General features: G+C 54.8%; 3 protein-coding genes across 3 annotated transcripts in view; 2 read left to right on the top strand and 1 right to left on the bottom strand.

Annotated features, from left to right (window-relative positions):
• Positions 1-27,420, bottom strand: part of LOC116968890 (semaphorin-4B-like) — a 40,750-nt gene extending 13,330 nt beyond the window's left edge. The window contains exons 1-3 of the mRNA XM_033015869.1: positions 27,253-27,420; positions 20,235-20,339; positions 2,084-2,195 (exon numbers count right to left, since the gene is read on the bottom strand). The gene's annotated coding sequence lies outside the window, so the exon portion shown is untranslated. The remainder of the gene's footprint in view (positions 1-2,083; positions 2,196-20,234; positions 20,340-27,252) is intronic.
• LOC116968935 (leucine-rich repeat and immunoglobulin-like domain-containing nogo receptor-interacting protein 4) lies at positions 684-6,309 on the top strand. Its single transcript, XM_033015930.1, has 2 exons — positions 684-1,301; positions 4,523-6,309. Exon 2 carries the CDS (start codon positions 4,532-4,534, stop codon positions 6,284-6,286), a length of 1,755 nt encoding a protein of 584 aa, XP_032871821.1. The 5' UTR covers positions 684-1,301; positions 4,523-4,531; the 3' UTR covers positions 6,287-6,309.
• LOC116968934 (semaphorin-7A-like) lies at positions 8,398-23,483 on the top strand. Its single transcript, XM_033015929.1, has 14 exons — positions 8,398-8,534; positions 9,458-9,597; positions 9,923-9,985; positions 11,465-11,563; positions 11,664-11,775; positions 12,962-13,069; positions 13,982-14,121; positions 15,139-15,320; positions 16,696-16,807; positions 17,635-17,824; positions 19,016-19,131; positions 19,891-20,063; positions 21,400-21,449; positions 22,860-23,483. The coding sequence occupies exons 1-14, from the start codon at positions 8,435-8,437 to the stop codon at positions 23,198-23,200; spliced, it is 1,926 nt and encodes a 641-aa protein (XP_032871820.1). The 5' UTR covers positions 8,398-8,434; the 3' UTR covers positions 23,201-23,483.
• Positions 27,421-27,452: the final 32 nt, after the last annotated feature.

Raw genomic sequence — 27,452 nt, 5'->3', positions numbered from 1 at the left:
CCCCCGTATGGCATTCCCTCAACCCGCCCCTCCCCCACTGCCCCTCCCTCCCCCCACCCCTCCCCCAGTGTGGCGTTCCCTCACCCCGCCCCTCCCCCACTGCCCCTCCCCCCCGCCCCTCCCCCACTGCCCCTCCCTCACCCCGCCCCTTCCCCACTGCCCCTCCCTCACCCCGCCCCTCCCCCAGTGTGGCATTCCCTCACCCCGCCCCTCCCCCACCGCCCCTCCCTCACCCCGCCCCAGTGTGGCGCTCCCTCATTACCCCTCCCCCACTGCCCCTCCCCCACTGCCCCTCCCCCACTGCCTGCCGCGCTTTTGCCCCACCCACACTGCCCCACCCCCACTGCCCCTCCTTCTCTGCCCCTCCCTCACTGCCTGGCCCGCTTTGCCCCACCCACACTGCCCCACCCCCACTGCCCCTCCTTCTCTGCCCCTCCCCCACTGCCACCCTACCCCCACCATTGCTTGAGTGCTGTGCTTGTGTGAGAGTTCTCTCTCTATGAGACACAGCCTAGAATCTGAGTGCAGTCCAGGACATGGTCCAGTGCATGCAATGTTGGCAAGAGACTCTGGTGCTTGAGGCTGTGACTGCCCTCCCCTCCCCTCCCCCAAGTCCCGCCTCAAGGCTCTGGGGGAGGGCCCTGGTCTCTGCCCCGTAAACATCTTGTGTTGGTGTCCCAGGAACAGGGCCTGAGGTCAGATTCTTGGGATGCCAGTGTATAAATGGGTGCAGCTGCCTCAAGCTGTCAGGGCAGCTCCCAGCTGACCCACGGGAAGGAGGAAGGAAGGAAGGAGGGGTCGTGGACAAGGACAAGGACAGAGGTGACCACTGTCCACCCATCCCATGGCCGGCATGAACTGTGACCAACTCCAGAGAACAGCGACAATCTGACTGTGAGAACACAGTGCTGGCTGAAGACGGTCCCTGTGGCCTCTTGAGTCTGTTGGCACTGTCTTCCGATCTCCTTCCCTCCCTCCCTCTCTCTCTCTCTCCCTGTTTGTCTTTCCTAAGCAGCATCACGCTGATCTGAAGTGTGACAAGGGACCAGTCGTCACGGCCACTGCGACGCTGTCCGTTCTCACAGAGGGCTTGGCAGGGTTTAGGAGAGATCACCCCCCCCCACCTCCTTCTCTCAGCTGAGTTTCCCAGAAACTGTCTGTGAAACTTCGACGGCTTGGCCCTGAAATATCCAAAGTTGGGACTGAAATAGAAAGGACTTCAGCCATTCCGTCGGTTACAGCCGGCTGAGGCTGGACTTCTGGCGGTGGACATCTTATCCAGAGGGTCTCCGCGTTCTCAGGTTAGTTGGGGGCCGGAGCGGAGGGGAGAGTGTGATTTACCACTGGTCTGAGGTGAGGGACTAACTGAGGATTTCCCATTCCTCTTCCGAAGCTGACTGAACCTCCGAATCAGGACATTCAACCCATCAGGCCCATGCTAGCCATTAGAAACTGCTGGGTATTAAAGACAATTAAATGGTGAGGAAAGGGTGGACGCAGGGGGGCAGAGTCATAGAGTGATCCAGCACGGAAACAGGCCCTTCAGCCCAACTTGTCCACACTGGCCAACATGTCCCATCTACACTTGTCCCACCTGCCTGCATTTGGCCCATAATCCCTCCAAAGCCGTCCTATCCATGTACGTATCTAAATATTTATTGAACATTTCAATAGCCCCTGCCTCAACTACCTCCATATACCCACTTATTCCATATACCCACTAAAGTTACCTCTTCACCTTACACTTATGTCGACTGGTTCTCGATTTTGCTACTCTGGGCAAGAGACTATATGTCTACGCGATCGATTCCTCTCATAATTTTGTACACCAATGGGCTTATGATTAGTGAAGGAAGTTGCTGAGAATTACAGCAGCATCTAGACCAAGTGAGAAAGTGGGCCAAGGAATGGCAGATGGAGTTTAACTCGGACAAGAGTGCTGTATGGTATTTTGAGAAGTTAAACCAGGGCAGGACATGTAAATATGAGGGGCTCTGCAGTGTGTTGTACAGTATAGGCTACAGGTTCTCTGGACGTGACGGCACAGGTAGCCCAGGTTGTGAGGAAGCTTTGGCGTGCTTACCTTCATTGGTCAGAGTCTTGAGTGCAGGAGATGGGACATCGTGCGAGAACTGTACAAAGCGTTGCAGTATCATGTGTACTGATCACCCAGCTATAGGAAGGATGCCATCAAGCTGCAGAGTACAAAAAAGAGTCACAAGAATGTCAATGGAGAACAAAAATCACAGAGTCATAGTCTTACAGCATGGAAACAGGCCCTTCACCCTACCTGCCCATTTTGACCAACATGTCCCATCTCCACTAGTCATATCCTATCCATGTACCTGTCTAAATGTTGCTTAAGCGTTGCGATAGTACCTGCATGTTATAAGTCCAACGAGTTATCAGCCATTCATTCGGAGCGGCACAGTTGTGTAGTGGTAGAGGTGCTGCCTCACAGCACCAGACCCAGCTCCATCCTGACTCCGAGTGCTGTCTGTACGGAGTTGGCATGTTCTTCCCGTGACAGCGTGGGGTTTTCCCTGGGTGCTCAGGTTTCCTCCCACACTCCAAAGACGTACATGTTTGTAGGTTAATTGGCTTTGGTAAATTTGTAAATTGTCCCTAGTGTGTAGTGTGTGCTAGTGTAATGGGAACCGCTGGTGGGTGCAGACTCAGAGGGCTGACGTGCCTGTTTCTGCTCTGTATCCCCAAATTAAAAGACTTGTTAGACTGGGGAATATGAGTTATTGAGGATGAGTGGTGATCTGAACGAGGTGTACAAAATCATCTGGGGCATGGATGGTGAGAATGGTCAGTCTTCTGCCCAGTGTAGGGGGGTCTGGAGAGAATAGATTGAAGGTGAGAGGGGAAAGAGCTGCCAGAGGAGGTAGTTGAGGCAGGTACTATAACAACATTTCAAATGCATTTGGCCAGGTACATGGACGGGAAACATTGTGAGAGATATGGGGCAAATGGGGATAGCTCGGCTGGGTCATGACCTCCCATTGGAGAGTCTCTGATTTCAGGCAGCTCCAAGGTTAATGGGCGGGGAGAATCGGGGAGAGTGTGTGTGCACCACGCATAGTGTCCATGGGGTATGGAAGAAGGTTCTAGGGAGATACATCGCACACAGTCCATTACGATTGCGACAAGGTTCTATGGAAGTCCACCACACTGTGTCCATGGGGTGTGGGAGCAGGTTGTATGGGGATACGCACAGTGTACATGTGTAACAAGGTTGTAGGGAGATATACACTCAGTGTACATGGAGTGTGCTACAAGGTTGTATGGAGATATATACACTCAGTGTACATGGAGTGTGCAACAAGGTTGTGCAGAGATACACACTCAGTGTACATGGAGTGTGCAACAAGGTTGTATGGAGATATATACACTCAGTGTACATGGAGTGTGCAACAAGGTTGTAGGGAGATATATACACTCAGTGTACATGGAGTGTGCAACAAGGTTGTGCAGAGATATATACACTCAGTGTACATGGAGTGTGCAACAAGATTGTATGGAGATATATACAGTGTACATGGAGTGTGCAACAAGGTTGTGCAGAGATACACACACTCAGTGTACATGGAGTATGCAACAAGGTTGTATGGAGATATATACACTCAGTGTACATGGAGTGTGCAACAAGGTTGTATGGAGATATATACACTCAGTGTACATGGAGTGTGCAACAAGGTTGTAGGGAGATATACACACTCAGTGTACATGGAGTGTGCAACAAGGTTGTATGGAGATATATACACTCAGTGTACATGGAGTGTGCAACAAGGTTGTAGGGAGATATATACACTCAGTGTACATGGAGTGTGCAACAAGGTTGTGTAGAGATATATACACTCAGTGTACATGGAGTGTGCAACAAGATTGTATGGAGACATATACAGTGTACATGGAGTGTGCAACAAGGTTGTGCAGAGATACACACACTCAGTGTACATGGAGTGTGCAACAAGGTTGTATGGAGATATATACACTCAGTGTACATGGAGTGTGCAACAAGATTGTATGGAGATATATACACAGTGTACATGGAGTGTGCAACAAGGTTGTGCAGAGATACACACACTCAGTGTACATGGAGTGTGCAACAAGGTTGTGCAGAGATACACACACTCAGTGTACATGGAGTGTGCAACAAGGTTGTATGGAGATATATACACTCAGTGTACATGGAGTGTGCAACAAGATTGTATGGAGATATATACACAGTGTACATGGAGTGTGCAACAAGGTTGTGCAGAGATACACACACTCAGTGTACATGGAGTGTGCTACAAGGTTGTGCAGAGATACACACACTCAGTGTACATGGAGTGTGCAACAAGGTTGTAGGGAGATATATACACTCAGTGTACATGGAGTGTGCAACAAGGTTGTCTGGAGATACACACACTCACTGTACATGGGGATTGGGAGGAGTGGGTATAGAGGGTATGACAAGGCTGGGGCATTTGAATGACGTGCCCCCTTTATGCTGTGCTCTCTTTGTTTCCAGGAGGCCGTGATGCTACTGCCTGGCACTGCCCGCCCGTGCCCACTGTGTCTGCCCGTCATGTGTCCCGCCCTGTCCCTGGTTCTCTTGGCGTGTGTGTGTGCGTGCGGGGTCTCTCAGGACTGCCCCCCCTCCTGTGAGTGCGGGTGGGGGAACGGGACAGTGTCGTGTCGAGGCGGAGAGCTGCCCGCTATACCCGGGTGGTTGCCCCCGGCGACCAGGATGCTGGATCTCAGCGGGAATCTCATCGCGTCGGTCGGGCGCGGAGCCTTGGCGAACCTCAGCGAGCTGCTGGAATTGGACCTGAGGGACAACCTTATATCCAACATGGAGCCCGGGGCCCTGTCCAGCCTGGGCCGACTGCAGATTCTACGTCTAGACGGGAACAGGCTAAAGACCGTCTGGCCCGGCACCTTGGCATCCATGGCCAACCTCACCACTCTGGGTCTCAGCCGCAACCCTCTGCTTCTCCTGCTGGATGACACGTTCCAGGGGCTGGACAACCTAGGGAGCTTGGATCTGGGCGAGGAGCTGGTATATGTGGGTGCCAGGGCCTTTGAGGGGCTGGTGGGGCTGCACCACCTGTCCCTGACCCAGGCCGAGACGGGCACCTTACCCTCTGCCGCACTCTCCCGCCTGCCTGGACTGGAGACGCTGAGGGTGTCGGGGCTGGGCGCCACCTTGCTGGCTGGCGACTCCTTCCCGGGCCTGGCCAGGCTGAGGGAGCTGCGGGTGGAGAGCTGGCGGAGTCTGGAGTCTCTGCACCGGGATGCCCTGGCAGGTCTCAACCTGACCACCCTGGCCATCACCCGTTGCAATCTGAGCCGTGTGCCAGGTGAGGCCTTGGCACACCTGGTCTACTTGCGCAGCCTGGACCTGTCCCACAACCCCGTGGTCACCATGGCTGGCGATGCCCTGCCGGGCCTACCCAGGCTGGCTGAGCTACGGTTGGTGGGAGGCCTCCTCTCCCACATCCAGGCCGGCGCCTTGCATGGCCTGGGCAGCCTGAGGCTGCTGGACGTGACGGGTAACCGATTGGCTACCCTAGAGGCGGGTGCCTTGCCATCGGTGGGCGGCCTGGCATGGCTGGGCCTGGCGTCCAACCCTCTGGCCTGTGACTGCCGGCTGGCATGGGCGGTGGGCCGGGGCAGGGGGCTGGAGTGGGGGCCGGGCCCCACGGTGTGTGCGGGCCCTGGGGATCTGAGGGGCAGGGAGTTGGCGGAGCTGGGGCAGGGCCGGGGGGCTGGGCTGTCGGCCTGCACTAAGCCGACAGTGCGGGCGGAGGCCGGGGTGGTGACGGTGGGCGAAGGGCAGACAGTGAGCCTGCCGTGCCAGGCCCAGGGTGAGCCCAGGCCCACGGTGAGCTGGACCACCCCCGCCGGCAGCCAGCTGGGCCCCGGGGATGCCAGCCGGCTGCGGGTGCTGCCAGACGGTTCACTCCAGGTACGTCTAGCCCAGGCCTGGGACGCCGGTGTGTATGTCTGCACTGCCTCCAATGCAGCCGGCACCCACTCTGCCCCCACCCGCCTGCTGGTGTGGACGGGCCCAGGTTCCAGCCCTGTCCTCGGGCCCCAGGCCCTGTGGGTGGTGATGAGCTTGGGCTTGGCCTGTTTTCTGGGCGTGACGGGCCTGTGTTTCACCATGCTGCTGGTGTGGAGCCGGTGGCAGGGACCCATCAAACGCAACAGCAGCGTGGAGGTGCTGAGGAACCCCAGCAATAGCGACACACAGTCAGAGGCAATCAAGTACACAACCAAGATGCTGTGAGCAGTCGCACATGGCCAAGCAGGGCGGGGCGGGGGGGGGACACACGGGTTCCCTGGGGCTGGGGACTGGGGGGGGGGGGGTGCTTCTTGTACTGGGGAGGGGGCAAGGCTTGGGCTGGAGGGAGCGGAGGTTTCGTGGGGCTGGGGGAGTGGGGTGGGGGGTGGTCTCTGGGGTGGGGGTGGGGGCATGGGCTGGGGGGATTGGAGGTATTGTGGGGCTGGGGGAGTGGGGTGGGGGGGTGGTCTCTGGGGTGGGGGCAAGGCATGGGCTGGGGGAAGCATAGGTTCCATGGAGCCGGGGGAGTGGGGTGGGGGTTCTTTGTAGTTTGGGGCCTGGGCTGGGGGTCCATGTGCGTCCACACAGATACACGGTTTCAAAGCTTCATAAAGTCATGAATTTGTTGTTCTTAATAAAGTATTTTACAGAGGCTTGTAATATGCTGTGTTTTTGTGTCGCTCCAAAGTAACCACAGCACCATGGGCCATGGGGGATTATTCTGGAACAATCCAACACAGGACACAGAGATGGCTGTAACTGTACATTCACCTGCACAGGGTCTGTATCCACCCCCACCTGTTCACGTCACCTCCCTTCCACATCCCCTGGGCATCGGTTCCACACACATGCCCACCCACCCACTCACTCACTTTGCTTCATGAAGCTTCTTCAACCTGTTCCTCTCTCCACGTAAGGCACTGCCCTCTGGTGGCCCTCTGGTGTCTATCATTTCCACCCTGGGACAAGCACTCTGATCCTCCACCCTATCAATACCTCTCCTGACTGATGGAGCGACTGTGCTGTACGTCTGATTCTCCAGGGCAGTGGATGAGGGTGTTGGTGAGGCCAGCTCTGTCCCCGGATCCCTGGGGGTGGTTGAGGAACTGTGCCAGCAGTGGGAGGCACAGTGGTAGAGTTGCTGCCTCAGAGCGCCAGAGACCCAGGTTCGATCCCGACTATGGGTGCTGTCTGTATGGAGTTTGTACGTTCTCCCCGTGACCGTGTGGGTTTTCTCCGGGTGCTCCGGTTTCCTCCCACAATCCAAGATGTACAGGCTTGTAGGCTAATTAGCTTCTGCAATGATTGTAATTGTCCTCAGGATAGTGCTAGTGTGCGGAGATGCTGGTTGGCACGGACATTGTGGGCCAAAGGGCCTGTTTCCATGCTGTATCTTGAAACTAAACTAAAGATGTCCACAAATCCTAAGATGGGGTATTACACATGTGGTAAGGGGCAGGTGTGTCCCTATTTACTGGAGGAGTTGTGTTGGGGCACAGTGATACAGCATGGAAACAGGCCCTTCAGCCCACCTTGCCCACACCGACCAACATGTTCCAGCTACACTAGTCCCACCTGCCTGCATTTGGCCCATATCCCTCCAAGCATTCCCTATCCATGTAACTGTTTCTTAAACGTTGGGATAGTCCCAGCCTCAACTACCTCCTCCGACAGCTTGTTCCATACACCCACCACCCTCTGTGTGAAAAAGTTACCCCTCAGATTCCTATTAAATCTTTTCCCCTTCACCTTTGTCCTCTGGTTCTTGATACCCCTATGGGCAAATGTCTCTGTGCATCGACCTGATCCATTCCTCTCATGATTTTATACACCTCTATAAGATCACCCCTATCCTCCTGTGCTCCAAGGAATAGAGACCCAACCGGCTCATCCTCTCCCTGTAGCTCACACCCTCTAGTCCTGGCAACTTGCTGCTAAATCCTGTAAGGGCTAGATGTGATCCCATGGCCCTGGGGTTAGGTGAGGTATTGAGCCACAGCTGCTGAGACAGATGTGCCCCGATCCCTGGTCGCGGGGGGCTGTTGTGACCCATCTGGATCGAGTCCTATCCCAGCGCCAGTCCCTCCCCGCTCGCCCCCACCTCACCCAGCCTCTTGAAGCGACGGCCAACAGCGCCCACACTCAGCCGGCGCCCGCCACGTACAGACGCGTCGCCGGGGGCAGGAGAGAGCGAGTGTGAGAGGAGAGAGGAAAATAGAAGAGGCAGTGTGGGAGGAGAGAGAGGCAGATCGGGACAGAAAGAGAGGGGGAGAGATAGAAGAGGGAGCAAAAAGACTGTGTGTGTGAGGGAGAGAGTGTGTGTGGGAGACAGTGTGTGTGAGTGTGAGGGAGAGGGCAGGGACAGGCAGGGAAATGCTGAAGCCACGGCTCCTGTTTGTCGTCCAGCAGCTACTGTTGCTGCTGCTGTTGGGCGCAGCAGAGCGACTGCCGCGGCTGAAGATCACGCCGACAGGTAAAGTGATTCTCACAGGCAGCCCGCGGCTCATTGCTGCTTCCCCCACGTCCCCCTCTCCATCGCCCCCTCCTCTATCCCCTCCCACCCTCTCCCCTCTCTACCTCCCCCGTCTGCCCTGCCCCCCCCCCCTCTCTAACCCCCATTCCCCACTCTCGCCACCCCCGCCCCGGCACCGCCCGCTGGGATCTTGCTCTGTAACCAGCTGCAATGCAGCAGATTCGCAGTCAATGCGGCGGCTCCGTGCTCCGCTCCATCACTGTTCCGGGGGGGCGTTGGCGCTGTCGGTGTGTATATGGGGGGGGGGGTGTTGGGTGTGTGTGTGGGGGTGGGGTGTGTGTGTGTGTGGGGGGGGGGGGTGGGAGCTGGGTGTGTGTGTGGGGGGGGTCGGGGCTGGGTGTGTGTGTGTGGGGGGAGGTCGGAGCTGTGTGTGTGTGGGGGGGGGTGGTCGGGGCTGGGTGTGTGTGTGTGTGGGGGGGTCGTGGGTGTGTGTGTGTGTGTGGGGGGGGGTCGTGGGTGTGTGTGTGTGTGTGGGGGGGGGGAGTGTGTGTGTGTGTGTGGGGGGGGGGTCGTGTGTGTGTGTGTGTGTGGGGGGGGGTTGCAGCTGGGTGTGTGTGTGTGTGTGGGGGGGGGTGGTCGGGGCTGGGTGTGTGTGTGTATGGGGGGGGGTCGGAGCTGGGTGTGTGTGTATGGGTCGGGCTGGTGTGTGTGTGTGTGTGTGTGTGGGGGAGGGGGTCGGGGCTGTGTGTGTGTGGGTGGGTCGGGGCTGGGCGGGCTGGTGTGTGTATGTGTGGGTCGGGGCTGGATGTGTGTGTGGGGGAGGGGGTCGGGGCTGTGTGTGTATGTGTGGGTCGGAGCTCGTCGGGCTGGGGTGTGTATGGGTGGGTTACTGTCTCTCGCCCACTGATCTGTCCGCTCCGCAGACGAGCCGCGGGTCCAGTTCGCAGCGCCGGCCGCGGCCTGGGTCGGACATCACGACCCCAGCTCAGACACGCTCTATGTGGGAGCCACGGGCGGAGTGTGGCTGCTGCGGTTCAGCGGCCGCAACGTGTCCCGCACACAGGTACCGGGGGGGGGAGAGGAGTGGGGGGGGAGGGAGGGGCGGGGGGGGGGGGGGGGAGGGATGGAGGGGGGGGAGGGAGGGGGGGGAGGGGGGGGGGGAGAGGGAGGGGGGAGAGGGGAGAGGGGAATGGGTGGGGATTGGGGGGGAATCAGAGGAGAATGGGCGGGAGAATGAGGGGTGTGGGGACAGAATGTGGAGGATGGGGGGTGGAGTTGGAGAGGAGGAGGAGGGGGGAGGAAAAAGCGGGAGGGGGGGTGGAGGTGGAGAAGGCGAGGAGGGAGCAGGGGAGGGGGACGGGCTGATCCATTCCCTGTTCCCTCCACAGATCCCACTGCCCCTGGAGGAGAGTGTCAGACAGAGGTGCCAGAGTGAGAGGCCAGGAAGTCAGGTAAGGTCAGGGCAGCGCGTCTACCGGCATCTGTGGACATTGTGAGAGGCAAAGAGATGTACAGCATGGAAACAGGCCCTTCAGCCCAACTTGTCCATACTGACAACATGACACCCTGGGCTAGTCCCATTTGGCAAACACCTCTAAACCATCATATCCTGATATCTATACAAATGGCTTATAAAAGACGTGATTATATCCATTACTACAGCTTTCTCTGGCAGCTCGTTGCAGCTACGGACTTGCATCTGAGTGAGAAACTCTTCCAGAGATCTGTCCTTCTCTAGATCGACTCATCAGATGTTTATTGTGGGCAGCACAGTGGCAGCAACAGAGACCCAGAGTCAATCCTGACTGGTGCATGGGATAGATCTAGTGTGTGGAAGATTGGGAACGGCTCAGACTCGATGGGCCGAAGGGCTTGTTTCCACGCTGTATCTCTAAACTAAACTAGCAACTCAGTGGGTCAGGCAGCATCTCTGGAGAACATGGATAGGTGACGTCTGGCCCGACCTGAAACATCACCTATCCATGTTCTCCACAGATGCTGCCTGACCCGCTGAGTTACTCCAGCACTCTGTGCCTTTCCTTGTTAAAGCAGCTTCTGCTGTTCCCTGTTTCTACAATAAAAGCGTAACATGATACCAGCCACACAGACAGTGGCCGGGAAGGCAAAGACGTGTTTACAAAGCGACACATTTGGTTCAGTAAAGCCCGTCCACACTGTGGGGCAACAAGTGGCTCCTGTTGTACCGTGGCCTTCCTCTGTAGCCCGGGATGTCACTTGGTTCAAGGGCAGCCTTGGCCCTGACCCTCACAGCCGGGTACAGGGGCAGGTGTGGCGGGGGGGGGGTGGAGGGAGGGGCGTAGTAAAGGGGCGGGTGGGAAGGAGGTATGATGGGAGCGGGGTGAGGGGAGGGGGTAGATGGTGGGGTGGAGAGAGAGGGTAAGGGTGAGGGGTGGAGAGTTCGGAGTGAGGGGGGTGCAGCGATGGTGGAGGGTGGAGTGAGGGGGGTGGAGAGGGGTGGGGTGGAGAGGGTGGGGGTGAGCGGGGTGGAGTGAGGGGGGGTGGTGGTGGGAGTGAGGGGGGTGGAGAGGGTGGGGGTGGAGAAGGTGGGGGTGGAGTGAGGGGGTGCGGAGATGGTGGAGGGCGGAGTGAGGGGGTGGAGAGGGGTGGGGTGGTGGGGGTGAGGGGGGTGGAGTGAGGGGGGGTGGTGGTGGGAGTGAGGGGGTGGAGAGGGTGGGGGTGGAGAAGGTGGGGGTGGAGAAGGTGGGGGTGGAGTGAGGGGGGGTGAGGGGTGGTTTTGAGGGAGGGTGAAGAGGGTGGGGGTGAGGGGCGGTGGAGTGAGGGGCGGTGGAGTGAGGGGTGGAGTGATGATGGTGGGGGGTGGGGTGGAGACGGTGGGGGCGGGGGTGAGGGGGGCGCTGGGTTAGTCTGCCGGCTATCATGGGAATGCCGTGCCCGCTGCTTTATTGCAGGAACTCTGCAAGAACGTGGTGACAGTGATTGAGAGATTCAACAGGAGCACCATCATGGTGTGTGGCACCCACGCTGGATCGCCCAAGTGCTGGTTTTTGGTAAGTGTGTCCGTCGGTCACCAGTACTTGGATTCCCCCAGCCCCTGTACCCGTCTGTCTGTCTGTCTGTCAGCCGCCTCTCTCCCCCTCTGTGTTTCAGGCTGTCAATGGCACGCAGCTGGCACGGGACCACGAGGGGCGCGAGCTGGTAAAGGATGGCAGGGAAATCTCACCTTCAACTCCAATCCAACGGCCCGTCACCATCACTGTCGGTAAGTGTGGAAACAACCTGGGGGGGAGGTGCATTCACCCCAACTATTTCCCTCATGATATGTACACCTACATAAGATCACCCCTCATCCTCCTTCACACCAAGGAATAAACTGCCCAAGGTCTCCCTGTAGCTCAGGCCCTCAAGTCCTGGCAACATCCTTGTACATCTTCTCTGCACACTTCCCACCCTGACATTTGTCCTGTAACAGGCAGAGCAAAACTGAACACAATACTCCAAATGTGGCCTCACCAACGTCGTGTAAAACTGCAACATAACATCCCAACTTCGTGACTCAATTCTCTGACTGATGAAGGACTTCTTTAAACATTTTCCCTCTCACTATGAAGCTATGCTTTCCAGTATTTGGTTTTTCCATTCCATCCATGCCTCATAAATGTATATACTTCTCGTCATGAACCTAGAGAGCAACACATTCTCCCCAAGGTGGTGAATCTGTGGAACTCATTGCCATCGACGGCTTTGAAGGCCAAAGCATTTGGCATTTTAAGGTGGGGATTGATAAGGTTGAATAGGAAGGGCGTCAAAGGCTATGGGAAGAAGGCAGGAGCATGGGGTTGAGAGGGTAAAATAGATCAGCCATGATTGAATGGCAGAGTAGACTCGATGGACTGAATGGCCTAATTCTGCTTTTATGTTTTATGGTCCAAGTCCCAGAGAACAGATTGTTTTCGACGAATGATATACATCAGTAAAGATCCCTCTGCATCTGACGTAATGACTCTAATCATAGGGATCCCATTCCTCAATGATTAGTACGGGACTCAGGGGATTTGGGGAGAAGGCAGGAGAATGGGGTTGAGAGGTAAAGATAGATCAGCCATGATTGAATGGCAGGGTAGACTCGATGGGCCAAATGGTCTAATTCACCTCCTATAACATGAACTTTTATCTTTTCGGGGGCGGCACTGGTAGTTGCTGCCTCACAGCGCCAGAGAACCGGGTTTGATCCTGGCTATGGGTGCTGTCTGTATATAGTCTGTACATTTTCCCTAGTGCTCCGGTTTCCTCCTACACTCCAAAGATGTACAGGTTTGTAGGTTAATTTGGCTTGGGTAAAAATAGTAAATTGTCCATAGTGTGTAGGATATTGCTGGTGGCACAGACCCGGCGGGCTGAAGGGCCTGTTTCCACGCTGTATCTCTAAACTCTCCTGTTGTTTGCAGATGAAGCTGTGTACTCTGCCATTCCAAGCAGCAGCCAGAGCAGCGGTTCCATTGAGCTGAGCTACGGGAGGCCAAAGCGCCTGAAGACCGGGGACAGGTGGATGCAGAGTAAGTTGCACTCGAGCGCCCAGACAGAACGAGACACCACACCGGCAGGAAGCTGCACCAGCACTGGGCCCGGTGGAGACACGCTCCCTGAGACGAGCACCACACACAGCTGCTTCCCACCCTCACACCCCGCCACCTGCTCATCATGTTTAACCACACCCTCTGGCTCTCTCGCCGATGCAAGGATGCCAATTTTCATAACAAAGTGCTGGAATCAGTGGGTCAGGCAACATCTGTGGAGAACATGGATGGGTGACGTTTCATATCGGAACCCCCTTTCAGAACTGTTCATGCTTGAACATAGACCCAATCAATTTCTTCATACTAAAGAATGGTCCCGACCCGAAACGTCACCTATCCATGTTCCCCAGAGATACTGCGTGACTCACTGAGTTACTCCACCACTTTGTGTCCATTTTCTCCAGAGTTGTTGCCCGACCCACTGGGTTATTCCGGCACTTTGTGTCAGCCAGCACCTGCAGCATTTTCATGTTCAGTCATGTTGATGTGTAATGAGCCAGACTCAGAGTCTGGCCTCAGATAGACATAAAAAGCTGGAGTAACTCAGCGGGACAGGCAGCGTCTCTGGAGAGAAAGAATGGGTGATGTTTTGGGCCAAGGCCCTTCTTCAGACTGGTTAGGGATAAGGGAAACAAGAGATATAGACAATGAGAGATGTAGGGAGATAAAGAACAATGAATGAGATGCAAAAAAGTAATGATGATAAAGGAAACAGACCATTGTTGGTGAAAAGGAGAAGCTGGTGCAACGTGGGCGGGGGAGGGATAGAGGGAGAGGGAATGGCGAGGCTAACTGAAGGTAGAGAAGTCTGGGCTGTAAAGGGCCTGGCCTGACAGCTACATGGACCTGTGTACGGCAGGCCTGACTGCTACCTGTATCTGTGTACCTCAGGCCCGACCTTCGTGGGAGCTGCTTGGATGCAGATGAAGGACAGCAGCAAAGATGAGGTTTACTTCTTCTTCAGGGAGAGCAACGAGAGCAGTGCGTTAGACGGAGAACCCTACCGGGCCTACATCGGACGTGTGTGTAAGGTAAGGTGCACCCCTGCCAGTCCCTCGTATAGACACAGACCCTTCAGCCCAAATCACTCATGATGCCCCATCTACACTAGTCCCATTTACCTGTGTTCGGCTCTCATCCCTCTAAACCTTTCCTACAATGTATGTGTTAAATGTTGTTTATAGTACCTGCCTCAGTACCTCCTCTAGCAGCTTGTTGCATTTACGCACCACCCACTGGGTTCAGCTTTTCCCTCTCACTTCAAACCTATATCTTCTGTTTCTTGATTCCCCTACTCTGGGTACAAGACTGCATCTATTACCCCATTTATTCCCCTCATGGCTTTAAACTTCTCTATAAAATAACCCCTCATCCTGCTGTGCTCCATGGAATATAGTCCCAGCCTGCCCAACCACTCCCTGTAGCACAGGCCCTCGAGTCATAAATCTTCGCTGTTGGTGGCATCGTTCCTGTAGCAGGTTGGCAAAAAGTGAACACAACACTCCTAGAAGTGGGTTTGTAGTTAATTGCCGTTCTGTAAATCGACCCTGGATTTAAATAGATCGAAGTAGATGAGAAAGTGGGATAGCATAGAGCATGTGTGTGAACGGGTGATCGGTGGACTCGGTGTGCTGAAGGGCCTGTTTCCACGCCGTATAACTCTATAACTAGTGTGTGGGTAATCGATGGTCGGCATGGACACGGTGGGCTGAAGGGCCTGTTTCCACGCTGTATAATTCTATAACTAGTGTGTGGGTAATCGATGGTCGGCATGGACACGGTGGGCTGAAGGGCCTGTTTCCACACTGTATAATTCTATAACTAGTGTGTGGGTAATCGATGGTCGGCATGGATACGGTGGGCTGAAGGGCCTGTTTCCACGCTGTATAATTCTATAACTAGTGTGTGGGCAGTCAATGGTCGGCAGGACGGTGGGCTGAAGGGCCTGTTTCCACGCTGGCTCTTTCACTTTTGGAAGGAGATGTCTTGCGTCGCCACACTGCCAAGTTACTGAGCATAACTAGTGACCCTGCACTGGGCTTCCACAGGTCGACGAGGGAGTGCTGAAGGCTGCCACTCAGGAGCCATTCTCAACCTTCCTGAAGGCACGAATGATCTGTGGTTTCCCAGCTGAATCGCGGCTCTTCAATAAGATCGAGGATGCATTCCTGCTCTCCGTGGAGGATGATCCCAGGAGCAGTGTGGTGTACGGAATCTTCTCCAGCTTGTGGTGAGTGGAGGGGTAAGCTGCAGGGGACTGTGTGCACTTGCACAACAATCTCTGCACCATCACAGGCTGCTTGCCCAACATGACTGATGATTATTGTATTATTGATCATTGTATCTGGGTGGTATTGTATTAATGAGCCTGTAAAGCTGCAGCAAGTACAAGCTTCATTGTTCCATTGTCCGTGCAAAAGACAAGGAACTGCAGGTGCTTGTTTGAAGAAACAAAACGTCGCCTATCCATGTTCTCCACAGATGCTGCCTGACCCGCTGAGTTACTTCAGCACTTTGTGAAACGTCACCTATCCATGTTCTCCACAGATGCTGCCTGACCCGCTGAGTTACTCCAGCACTCTGTGAAACGTCACCTATCCATGTTCTCCACAGATGCTGCCTGACCCGCTGAGTTACTCCAGCACTTTGTGAAACGTCACCTATCCATGTTCTCCACAGATGCTGCCTGACCTGCTGAGTTACTTCAGCACTCTGTGAAACGTCACCTATCCATGTTCCCCACAGATGCTGCCTGACCCGCTGAGTTACTCCAGCACTCTGTGAAACGTCACCTATCCATGTTCTCCACAGATGCTGCCTGACCCGCTGAGATACTTCAGCACTTTGTGAAACGTCATCTATCCATGTTCTCCAGAGATGCTGCCTGACCCGCTGAGTTACTCCAGCACTCTGTGAAACGTCACCTATCCATGTTCTCCACAGATGCTGCCTGACCCACTGAGTTACTCCAGCACTCTGTGAAACGTCACCTATCCATGTTCTCCACAGATGCTGCCTGACCCGCTGACTTACTCCAGCACTCTGTGAAACGTCACCTATCCATGTACTCCACAGATGCTGCCTGACCCGCTGAGTTACTCCAGCACTTTGTGAAACGTCACCGATCCATGTTCTCCACAGATGCTGCCTGACCTGCTGAGTTACTTCAGCACTCTGTGAAACGTCACCTATCCATGTTCCCCACAGATGCTGCCTGACCCGCTGAGTTACTCCAGCACTCTGTGAAACGTCACCTATCCATGTTCTCCACAGATGCTGCCTGACCTGCTGAGTTACTCCAGCACCCTGTCTTTAGTTTAAACACTCTTGACTAGCTGGCAGTTGAATGTTGTAAACTCCTCTCCAGGTTTTGTGAGTTACCGGCCAATGTATGGTCTGCTTGATTGTATTTTCTGGCTGGGCGGTGTGTGTCCCCCCCGCCCGTGTCTCCAGGCGCAGTCACCTTCAATGTCCATCCCTGGTCACAACGTCACAAGCCCCTGGCAAAGCAGGAAGGGAAGGATGTGCCTCCCGTTACATACAGAAAACCAGGCACCGGAGTAAAGGTGGTCATGGAACTGACTCTGTGATCTTCCTCCATGCAGGAATTCCACCGCTGTCTGTGCCTATTCCCAAGCCGACATAGAACGGGCGTTCCGGAACTCCAGGCTGAAGGGTTTAACTGCCAACGTGATCGGGAGCCATCGGCCAGGAATGGTACGGTCCTGTTTTGTAAACAGTTCAGCAGTCTTGCTCACTATTAGTTTAAAGCAACAATCTTGCTCAACAAGGAGCTCGAGGACAAGAGTGCACTGGTCTTATTGTCACATGTACCAAGATTATACATGGTTGTAATTCAGCCGTCCACATTGTACAGATACAGGATAAAGGGAATATCCTTTGGTGCAAGATAAAGTCTAGTAAAGTCCATTTAAAGATAGTCCAAGGGTCTCCAATGAGGTAGCTGGGAGGTCAGGACCATTCTCTAGTTGGTGAGAAGACGGTTCAGTTGCCTGATAACAGCCGGGAAGAAACTGTCCCTGAAACTGGAGGTGAGGGGAGAAGAGGGAGTGTCTGGGGATTATGATGCTGGCCTTGCCGAGGCAGCGTGAAGTGTAGATAGAGTCGATGTAAGGGAGGTTAGTCTGTGTGATGGTCTGGGCTGCGTCCACTATTCTCAGCAATTTCTTGTGGTCTTGGATGGGGATGTTCCCAAACCATGCTGCGATGCATCCTGATAAAATGCTTTCTGTGAAAGCATCTGTAGAGGTTGGTGGAAGTTGTTGAGGATATGCCCAACTTCCTAAACCTTTTACAGTTGGTGTACTTTCTTGGCCATTGACCTGGGCAAGCATTGGGAGAGGTTTCACCAGGATGCCAACAGTGGCGGCCGGGGAAAGCATCTATCTGTCTCCCTCTCCCCTTCTCTCTACTGCTCACGTGTACACAGACACGTACGCACATATGTACACACACACATGCACGCCAATACACACGTTTGTACATACATGTACTGCGATGGCTAAATGATTTCTCTTTCACAGTGTGTCAAAGGAAACGTGCCCAGAAACGTTCTGACAAATATCAGGAACTTCCCAGAGATCGAGGACCCGATCTACCCGATCAAAAGGCACCCGCTCTACGTGATGAAGCATAACAACTATACCAGGGTGACGGCTGACAGAGTGAGGGGGGCCAACCAGCAAATCTACCACGTCCTGTTCCTTGGCACAGGTACTATACGGTCAAAGATGCAACGCCGCTCTATAGGGCTCTGGGCAGGCTGCAGTATTGCGGGCACTTCTGGTCACCCCATTACAGAAAGGATGTGGAGGCTTTGGAGATGGTTTACCACAATGTTGCCTGAATTAGTGCAGTTACGAGAGTGTTTACCACAATGCTGCCTGGATTACATGGTTGCAGCCGCAGGGAGAGGCTAGAGAGGGTGGGGAGAGGGTGGGGAGAGGCTGGGGAGAGGGTGGGGAGAGGGTGGGGAGAGGGTGGGGAGAGGGTGGGGAGGCTGGAGAGGCTGGGGAGGGTGTAGAAGGGATTTACCACAATGCTGCCTGGATTACAGGGTTCCATCTACAGGGAGAGGATAGACAGACTTGCATTGTTTTCCCGGGAACATCAGAGGTTGAGAGGAGACTGGATTTTGTATGGAAGTGGGCCCTTCAGCCCACTGTCCATGCCACCCATTGATCACCCGTTCACACTAGTTCTATGCTAGCCCACTTTCACATCCACTTGGGTTTCAGGAAGCCAGCATGTAGGTGGGGGCAGCAGACCGCAGGGAATCCCTGCAAGAACCATACAAGAGTAGGAACATTTCACTACGGTTACACAGGGCCTCAGTGGGAGCACAGCTGGAGTACTGTGTACAGGTCTGGTCTCCCTACCATAGAAATGATGTAGTGGGTGGCACAGTGGGGCAGCAGGTAGAACCGCTGCTTCATAGAACCACAGTCACAGGTTCAATCCTGACCTCTGCTGCTGTCTGCGTGTGTGGAGTTTGCATGTTCTCCCCGTGACTATGTGGGTATCCTCCGGGTACTCCGGTTTCCTCCCACATCCCAGACATGTAGGGTTGTAGGTAAATTGGCCCTCTGTAAATTCTCCCTATTGTGTGAGGAGTGGATGAGAAAATGGGATAACACAGAACTAGTGTGAACAGGTGATCGATGGTTGACGCAGACTCGGTGGGTCGATGGTTGACGCAGACTCGGTGGGTCGATGGTTGACGCAGACTCGGTGGGTCGATGGTTGGCGTGGACTCTGTTTCCATGCTGTATCTTTGTATCAACAGCTCATGGATATTGGAGGAAGGTAGGAACGTGGGGACAGGGCGTTGTGGGGTGAGGGAGCAGTGGGGTGTTGAGTGGCTGGGGCAAGTGTCGGCTCCTGATTCCGCATTCTCTCTTGCAGGAAACGGGAAGATCCACAAGGTTCTTCACTACAACGGGAAGTCCTTCATCATTTCCGAGCTCAGCCCCTTTAAATCCCAAGCTCCCGTTTCCACCATCATGCTGGATTCCAGCACGGTAACGTGGGATTAGAGGGGAGGGGGCAGAGGGGGGGGCAGGGAGAGGAGCTGAGGAGGGTAGGGGGCGCCGAAAGGGGGGCAAAACAAAATGGTGGGGATGCTGAGGGGGTGCTGTGGAGGGGAGCGGGCGGGGGGGGGGGGGGGGAGGGGGAGCTGAGGTTAGAGGGAGATGGAATTGAGGAGATGGGGAGTGATGGGAAGGGAGGGGGGGGAATCTGAGTGGAGAGGGGGGGGGGGGTGTCAATCCATTGATGATGTGAGTGAGAGTTACGGGGGTAGGTGCAGCCTGCCTCCCCCCTCCAGCCCCAGTGGCCTTGTAGCCGTGCACATCACCTGTGCTTGCTGCAAATCTCTGTTATCTGTGGCAATTAAATCCAGATTCGCCACCCTCTGACCAGAGAAATTCCTCCTCATCTCCTTTCTAAATGGACGTCCTTTTGTTTTGAGCCTGTGCCCTCTGGTCATAGACTCTCCCATCTAAACGTCACCTGCCTATTGTTTGCTGCCTGACCCAGAGTTATGTTCAACAGGCTCTGCATTAAAACACACACCTCCAGGTTCAGGGACGGTTTCTTCCCAGCTGTTATCAGGCAACTGAACCGTCACCAACTAGAGAGTGGTCTTGACCTCCCATCAACCTCATTGGAGACCCTTGGACTATCTTTCGGAACGCGCGCTCCCACTAATGCCCCAGACACACAAAGACACGCGTGTGGAGTTGACGGAGTGCTAACGGTGACACTCTGCTTCCTTGCAGGGCCACCTGTTTGTGGCAACGCCGATGGAGGCTGCCCGCTTATCACTGGCCGGCTGTGCTGAGTACGGCCACACCTGCCCGCGGTGTGTGGCTGCCCGAGACCCCTACTGTGGGTGGGACAGAGCTACACATAAGTGTGTGGCCCTCCCCCAGACCCTCAACACTACCGACAGGTAAGTCCCGACATCCACATACACACCTGGTCTACCAACTCCTCCCCCCTCCCCTCCCCTACTCTCTCCCCTCCCCTCCCCTGGTTTACCCTCTCCCCTCATCACCTGTCTACCCTCTTCCCCCCATCAGCTGGTCTTCCTGCTCCCATCACCTGGCCTCCCCTCTCTCACCTGCTCATCTCTCTGCCCAGGCGCCTCATTTCCCGCTGCTCCTGCGACGTCACTTCAGCGAGTGCGTCCGTCCACCATGCTCTTCCCTCACCTGGCGGATCGACCCTGGACACATGAAGCAACATCACTCAGTGTTAGGCTGAGAGATTGGCCCAATGCACAAGAGCACAAACATCAGAGTCAGCATGGAGTGATGGGCCGAAGAGCCTGTACAACCCTTTATAGAGGCTGAGAAAGGTCCAAGTAATTAGACCCAAGAATGATGGTGGTCCGTGCACTGGGAGTGTGTGGTGGGACAGTGTGGAGGGAGCTTCACTCTGTGTCTGAGCCTTTTTACAAAGTGTTTTTATTCAAAACAAACAAAAATACAGAGTAGTAACAAGATGAAAGATTGCCTATATTGGCAGATTACAAACTAAGCAGTTATCAAACTAAAATATCGCCAACTTTGTCAACAATACACTTGACACCCGCGGCGACCAGAATTCACGGAAAGCCTCAAGTCCCTGTGGACACCTCGTGTTCCCTCACCAGGGACACGTAGGCACGGACATAGGCCCGTAATTGGGGCAGGCAGCCGACTCTGATGTGACCATTGACTGCCCACTGCCTGGAACCGTGAATGGCCATCTTGGCCAGGCCCAGGAGCAGGAGCAGACCGACCCCCCCTCCCCCCTCTGTACCGGGTGACCAAAGATCAGGAGTGTGGGGCTAAATTGCATCCTAAACTTGAGGAGCAGCCCCTTCAGATAGTCGAAAAGGGGCTGCAACCGCTCAGACTCCATAGATATATGGAACACAAAAGGCTGGAGTAACTCAGCGGGACAGGCAGCATCTCTGGAGAGAAGGAATGGGTGACGTTTTGGGTCGAGACCCTTCTTCAGACTAGGAGTCAGGGGGGAGGGAAACCAGGGGTATGAAAAGATACAGAATAAATCCGAGCAGGCACTGATGACCAAGGAAAGGTGGAGCACACAATGGTCCATTGTTGGCTGTGGAAGAGGTGATCGATAAGGGATATGTACAGGACAATTAGGATGGGGAGAGGTAATGTACAGGGGTACAATAATATTGATTTGGCCGAGTTGGAAGCTGCCTTAGTGAAATGTGAGGAGGGAGGTGATTGTTGAAGTTGTTTCATCTCTGTGTTGTGCTTTCCCCACAGTGACATCCTGCAGAATGTTGAGCAGCTCAACGTCTCCATTTGTGACTCAGGTAACGGTCCTCTGTCTGTCTGTCAGCCACACCACCCCCCCCCCACACCCTCTGGGTGGGTCACTGCACCAGGCAGCTCTGAGAGTCAGTCACACAGCCCCACCCACCCATGCTGATCACCATGTCCCATCTACACTGCCCGTGTTTGGCCCACATCCTTCTAAACCTCTCCTATCCACCAAGACTTGCTAACGTGTCAGCCAATGCCTCGTGGTGTCCCTGACCCCCGCTGTCCGTGCCCAGAGAGTGCTTGCTTCGTATTGTGGGCACGATATTCGATCATTTCGATGTGGAGAGGATGTTTCCAGTGGTGGGAGAGTCCAAGACTAGAGGGCCCAACCTCAGAATAAAATAACGTACCTTTAGAATGGAGATGAGGAGGAATTTCTTTAGCTTGAGGGTGGTGAATCTGTGGAATTCATTGCCACTGACGGCGGTGGAGACCAAATCATTGGGTATTTTTAAAGCAGAGATTGACTGGTTCTTTATTAGTAAAGACGTCAAAGGTTCTGGGAGAACACAGGAGAATGGGGTTGAGAGGGCCAGATATATCCGCCATGATTGAATGGCAGAGTAGATTCGGTAGGCAAAATCTTGGTTCTTGGTGTCTTGGTCCAAAATATTCCAAATGGAATTTAAACTGGAGGTGGTGAAGGGAGGGCTTAAGCCAGAAACGGTTATTGGGAAGAAAGAGCTACTTTAAATGTAGTTGCATCTGGTTGGGTAACTATAGTTGGGTGGAGATTATTCCATGCTTTAATTGTGCGGGGGAAGAACGAATTGCTGTACACATCTGTCTTTGTAGCTGGGATCACAAATTGGATCGAATGCCCTCGTCTGCTCCTAATTGGTTTGGGTTTGGTGTAGGTTTGGTGTAGGTCTTGTAGTCTATGTCGAGTTGACCATTTAACATTTTGTAAAAACAGGTCAAACGGTGAGCTTCACGTCTGTCTGTCTTGGAGAGGGTTCCACCCCAACCTGAGAATTCAGAAGTTTGGTGACTCGCTTCTCTCTCATAGGTGTTAGTAACAAATCGAGCTGCCTGTCTTTTTCTATTTCTTAAATATGACCTATTTCTTAAATATTTCTGCTCCTAGAACTTATGAACATGAATTATTCTTCACCACCCCCAATATACATAAGCTGAGGCAGAGATCTATAATTATTGATTATTGAGTGACAAAGGTTATAGACAAGTGAAAGTGAGGTGGGTGGGGGAAGAGGAAAGTGAGGTGGGTGGGGGGGGGGGGGGGGGGGTATTACTTGGGAATGGACAATTGAATGTCCACAGTGTTGGGTTGTGAGTTGTCGTGGATCGTGAAGGGCAGTTTGTGCGCGAGTTGCCGTGCACCACAAGGGGCATTTTGTGGGTTGGGGAGATCCCATCGTCTGTCTGTCCTTGCTCTACAGATGACGTGCTGAGTGGTGGGGAGGTGACGCAGCTGATGGTGAGCGCCGGGGCCTACCTGTACCTGCCCTGCCCGGTCACATCCTACCACGCTGCCTACAGCTGGAAGCATGAGGAGAGGGATGGGATACCCTGCACCGTCAAGGATGGCTCGTGCCCGCTGATGTTTGATGGGCACATGCCCGTGAGCGATGGGTCCTTCACCTGCTTCGCCACGGAGGATGGGCTGGAGGAGCGAGTGGCAACATACTTTGTGCGGCTGAACTCTGGCAGCAGGCCAGGACAGGGTGGCACCACACTGGCACTGGCACTGGGCATGGCTGCTCTCTGCTCCATGCTGTAGGCCGTGCCCACGGTGGAACCACCTTACACTGGATCTACACGCTCAAACATGGACACGCTGAGCCGGCGTCCCGTCCAACACGCTAAGCAGTTTGAATGTATCATCTGCAGTGTCTGCATCATCTGGTCAATAATCATCATGTTCCCCCCTCTCCCCTGCACGGACTCCGACCGCACTGTCCCAGCCACAGCCCACTGCTCCACACCCCCCTCTCTCCCCCCCCCACAACACCGCACTGTCCCAGCTACAGCCCACTGGTCCACACACCCCCCTCCCCACCCCCCTCACCATGGACACCGCACTGTCCCAGCCACAGCCCACTGGTCCGCACACCCCCCTCCCCCATGGACACCGCACTGTCCCAGCCACAGCCCACTGTTCCGAAAACCCCCCTCTTCCCCCCCCCCCCCCCCACGGACACCGCACTGTCCCAGCAACAGCCCACTGGTCCACACACCCGCCTCTCTCCCTGCACTGTGCCAGCTCGCAGCTCTACACACCCCACCCCCCTCCTGCATGGACACTGTACTGTCCCAGCCACAGCCCACTGGTCCGCACACCCCCCTCTCCCCTGCACAGACTCCGACCGCACTGTCCCAGCCACAGCCCACTGCTCCACACACCTCCCTCTCTGCTTGCACTGTCCCAGCTCACTGCTCCACACACCCCCCTCTCCCCTGCACGGACTCCGACCGCACAGCCCACTGCTCCACACACCCCGCTCTCTGCTTGCACTGTCCCAGCTCACTGCTCCACATACCCCGCCTCCCTCCTGCATGGACACCGCACTGTCCCAGCCACAGCCCACTGCTCCACACACCTCCCTCCAATGGCCTCCAGCATCCCCCACCTACCCCATTGCCTCCACTCCCACCCTCACTGCTTCAACACTCCCTCACCTCCAGCCCCTCCACGCTGAGGTGGCCGGCCTGGACTCAGTGCCACAGACCCGGGTTCCATCCTGACCTCAGCTGCTATCTATGTGTGTGTGTGTGAAGCTTCTACATTCTACCTGTTGACTGTGTGGAGTTTCTCCAGGTGCTCCAGTTTCCTCCCACATCCCAAAGATGTGCAGGCTTGTGGGTTAATTGGCCCACTGTAAATTGCTCCCTAGTGTGTAGGGAGTGAGATAACATAGAACGAGTGTGATCGGGTGATTGATGGTCAGCGTGGACTTATGAGCCGAGGGGCCTGTGTCTACGCTGGATCAGTTCACTTTCTGCCCGACTGTGGAGGCTCTCTCTGCTGCAGCGACCCTGATTCCCGCATACTGTCCCAATCCCACCCGTGCAGCCCTGTTGCAGTCTGTTAGGAATTGGTCCAACACTTTCTAAACAGAGGGAACAGGATGAGGGAAATGTGAATGGAGTTATTCTATTGGGATGGGCAGTGGTGGGTGGATGCAGCTAATGATGTGATCTGTGAGATTGGTGTACCCACAGACTGGCTTGACTACAGGATAGAACAGTGCATGATTGCACCCCCCCCCCCCCATCCCCCCTCCCTCCCCCCTCAGCAGGGAACCGCATCAAGTTGGAACATTTATAAGGAATTGAGTAAAACAATGTAAAAATAAACACAATAAGCCAAGGCCGGATACTCCTATTGTTGGAGGACAGGACATTCCCAGGAGGACATTGAGCAACTACCAAGGAGCAGTTTGCCAGGGCTGTCAACATTAATCCCATTGATCATTTTGAAGGCTGTTGGTGGTGGTGGTTAGAGGGTGGTGAATCTGTGGAACTCATTGCCATTGTCGGCGGTGGAGGCTAAGTCTCTGGGTATTTTGAAAAAGGAGATAGGTTTTTGATTAGTGAGGGCGTCAAAGGTTACGGGGAGAAGGCAGTGAAATGGGGCTGAGAGAGAAAAATAGATCAGACTTGATGGGCCAAATATCGTAATTCTGCTCCAATTGTTTAGTTAAGTTTAATGATACAGCGTGGAAAAAGCCTCATGGGCCCACACTAAGGACATCTAGCAATTTTACTCAAGCAGATTAACCTAAAACATGTACGTCTTTGCAATGTGGGAGGAAACTGGAGCACCTGGAGAAAATCCACATGGTCACGGGGAGAACGTGCAAACTCTATACAGACAGCACCCGTAGTCGGGTTTGAAGCTGGGTCTCTGGTGCTGTGAGGCAGCAACTCTACCGCTGCGCCACCGTGCCGCTTTATGTCTTATGGCCCATCAGAAGGCAGGAAGGACACACACGCACACTAATCTAGGAAGCTGCATTTACAGCTTAGTTTAAAGAGACAGACCTACACAATCCACACGTCAGACAGAATGGGGGAGAGACCAGGGTTGTAGTCACACCGCGCTCATACAGGCTGCTCCATACATGTCGAGCACGGGCCGGTGTCCACACAGGAACTACATGCGGCACAGGAACATTGCATTAAGGGGATTGAGCTGAGATAACAGCCCAGAGCAGGGCAGCACCAGCCTGAGAGTGCACCGGACCATCACCCGCCTCCAATACCCCTTCTGCTCGCTGTCAACAACCCAGTGTGAAATGTTTACCGACAGGCTGATGCTTCAAGCAGCAACATTGCCTTTTACCTAAATTGTCTATGAATGTACAGACCGTGGCATTTCAACAGTGTTTCCCATTTAAGATGCTTTGCATTGTAAAACATTATACTGCAGCATTTTCAAATAGCTTTGCTTTAACTTTATGTCTAATTGCATCATTGGGGATCAGAATATCTGAACAAACCTAAACAAACATTTAAATAAACAGTTGTGTTAACACGTCTGAGTATAAGTGTATCATCTGTGTCTCAGTGCCAATTTCATATATCACATTTCCTTCCCCAAGACTGACAGCTTTAAATGGGACACAGATCATTCTGTTAGACTAGTCGATGCACGTACAGAAGACCATTAATGTGTCAAAACATCCCAAGGTGCCACATTAGGGTTACAGTTTTAAATTGCGTTAAAGTTTTAGTACAGAGTGTAAAAGTTTGTAAATGAAGTAGATTTTTAAGAAACATTTGTGCAGAGACGCAGTGCGGGGATTTCAGACTCAGCGCCCAGGCACCCTGGCACCAGGGAGGGCTGTGGTCGGGAGACAGAAACCAGGGGGGAGCACAGAAGGGAAGGCAGAGCACGGTGGGTGGTAGTACAGGAACACAATGGTGGGGGGAGCAAGCATGGCGAGGGGCGACCCAACTTGGGCAGGGGGTGAGGAGAAGGCACCTTTTCTTGACTAGTAGGGTGTCAGGGGTTACCGGGAGAAGGCAGGAGAATAGGGTTTGGAGGGAGAGATAGATCAGCCATGACTGAATGGTGGAGTAGACTTGATGATTGAGTTTATTGTCGTGTGTACTGAGGCCTATAACATGAGTGCCCAGGGTGTGGGGAGGAAACGGCAGATGGGGAAGAAGATGAGGAAGGAGATGGAGGGGTGGAGTATTGGGGAATCTCAGGTAGGGAGACAATTGGGGGGGTGATGAGGTTGGGGGGGGTGATGGGGTTGTGGAGGTGATGGGGTTGGGGGGGGGGGTGATATGTGAGGGGGGTGACGGGGTTTTGTGGGGGGATAGGAGGGTGATATGTGAGGGGGGTGATATGTGGGGGATAGGGGGGTGATGGATGGGGGGGTGATACGGGGGGGGGGAGATGGGTGATGTGTGGGGGGGGATGGGTGATGTCGGGGGGGATGGGGGGTGATGTGTATGGGGGCGACGACTGACAGGGGGAGAGCCCAAGGGGCGGAGCCAATCGAGTGACAGGTGTTGCGGCCATGAGATCGACAGGGGGGAGGGGCCAGGTCGGGCGATTGAGGGGGGGGAGGGTCTGGGTGGAGTGAGTGACGGGAGGAGCTCCCAAGGGGCGGGGCGGGTGGGTGATTGGCGCCGGGGGGCGTGGCCGCGTGGCCGGCGCGCGTGCGTGGTAGCGCCGTGTGCCACGTGCCGGGAGCTCGGGACGACGACGGCCTCTCCCGCGCGCGCGCCTCCCGCCCTTTGCTCCCAACTGCCGCCCGTCCGCGCGCCCGACCGCCCGCAGGCCTAGTCGCCGCCCGCCCGCCTGCCCGCCCGCACCTCACACCGGGCCTGCCGTCCGTCCCTCACCGTCTCGTCAAACACACATTCACGAAGAGTGAGGCCGCCGCTGGAGGTTGTGCGGGGAGCGGCGACGGCGCGTTGGGCCAGCGAGGCTCAGTGTGCGCAGCGATGGCGTCAAATTGATCCTCCGACGCGGCGACGAGGTTGGACTTCATCTCCCAGTGTGCACCTCGGCC

This window comes from Amblyraja radiata, chromosome 47 (assembly GCF_010909765.2).
Source record: "Amblyraja radiata isolate CabotCenter1 chromosome 47, sAmbRad1.1.pri, whole genome shotgun sequence".
NCBI lineage: Eukaryota > Metazoa > Chordata > Chondrichthyes > Rajiformes > Rajidae > Amblyraja > Amblyraja radiata.
Note: the sequence above shows the minus strand (reverse complement) of the source record. Positions and strands in the feature narration are given on the sequence as shown.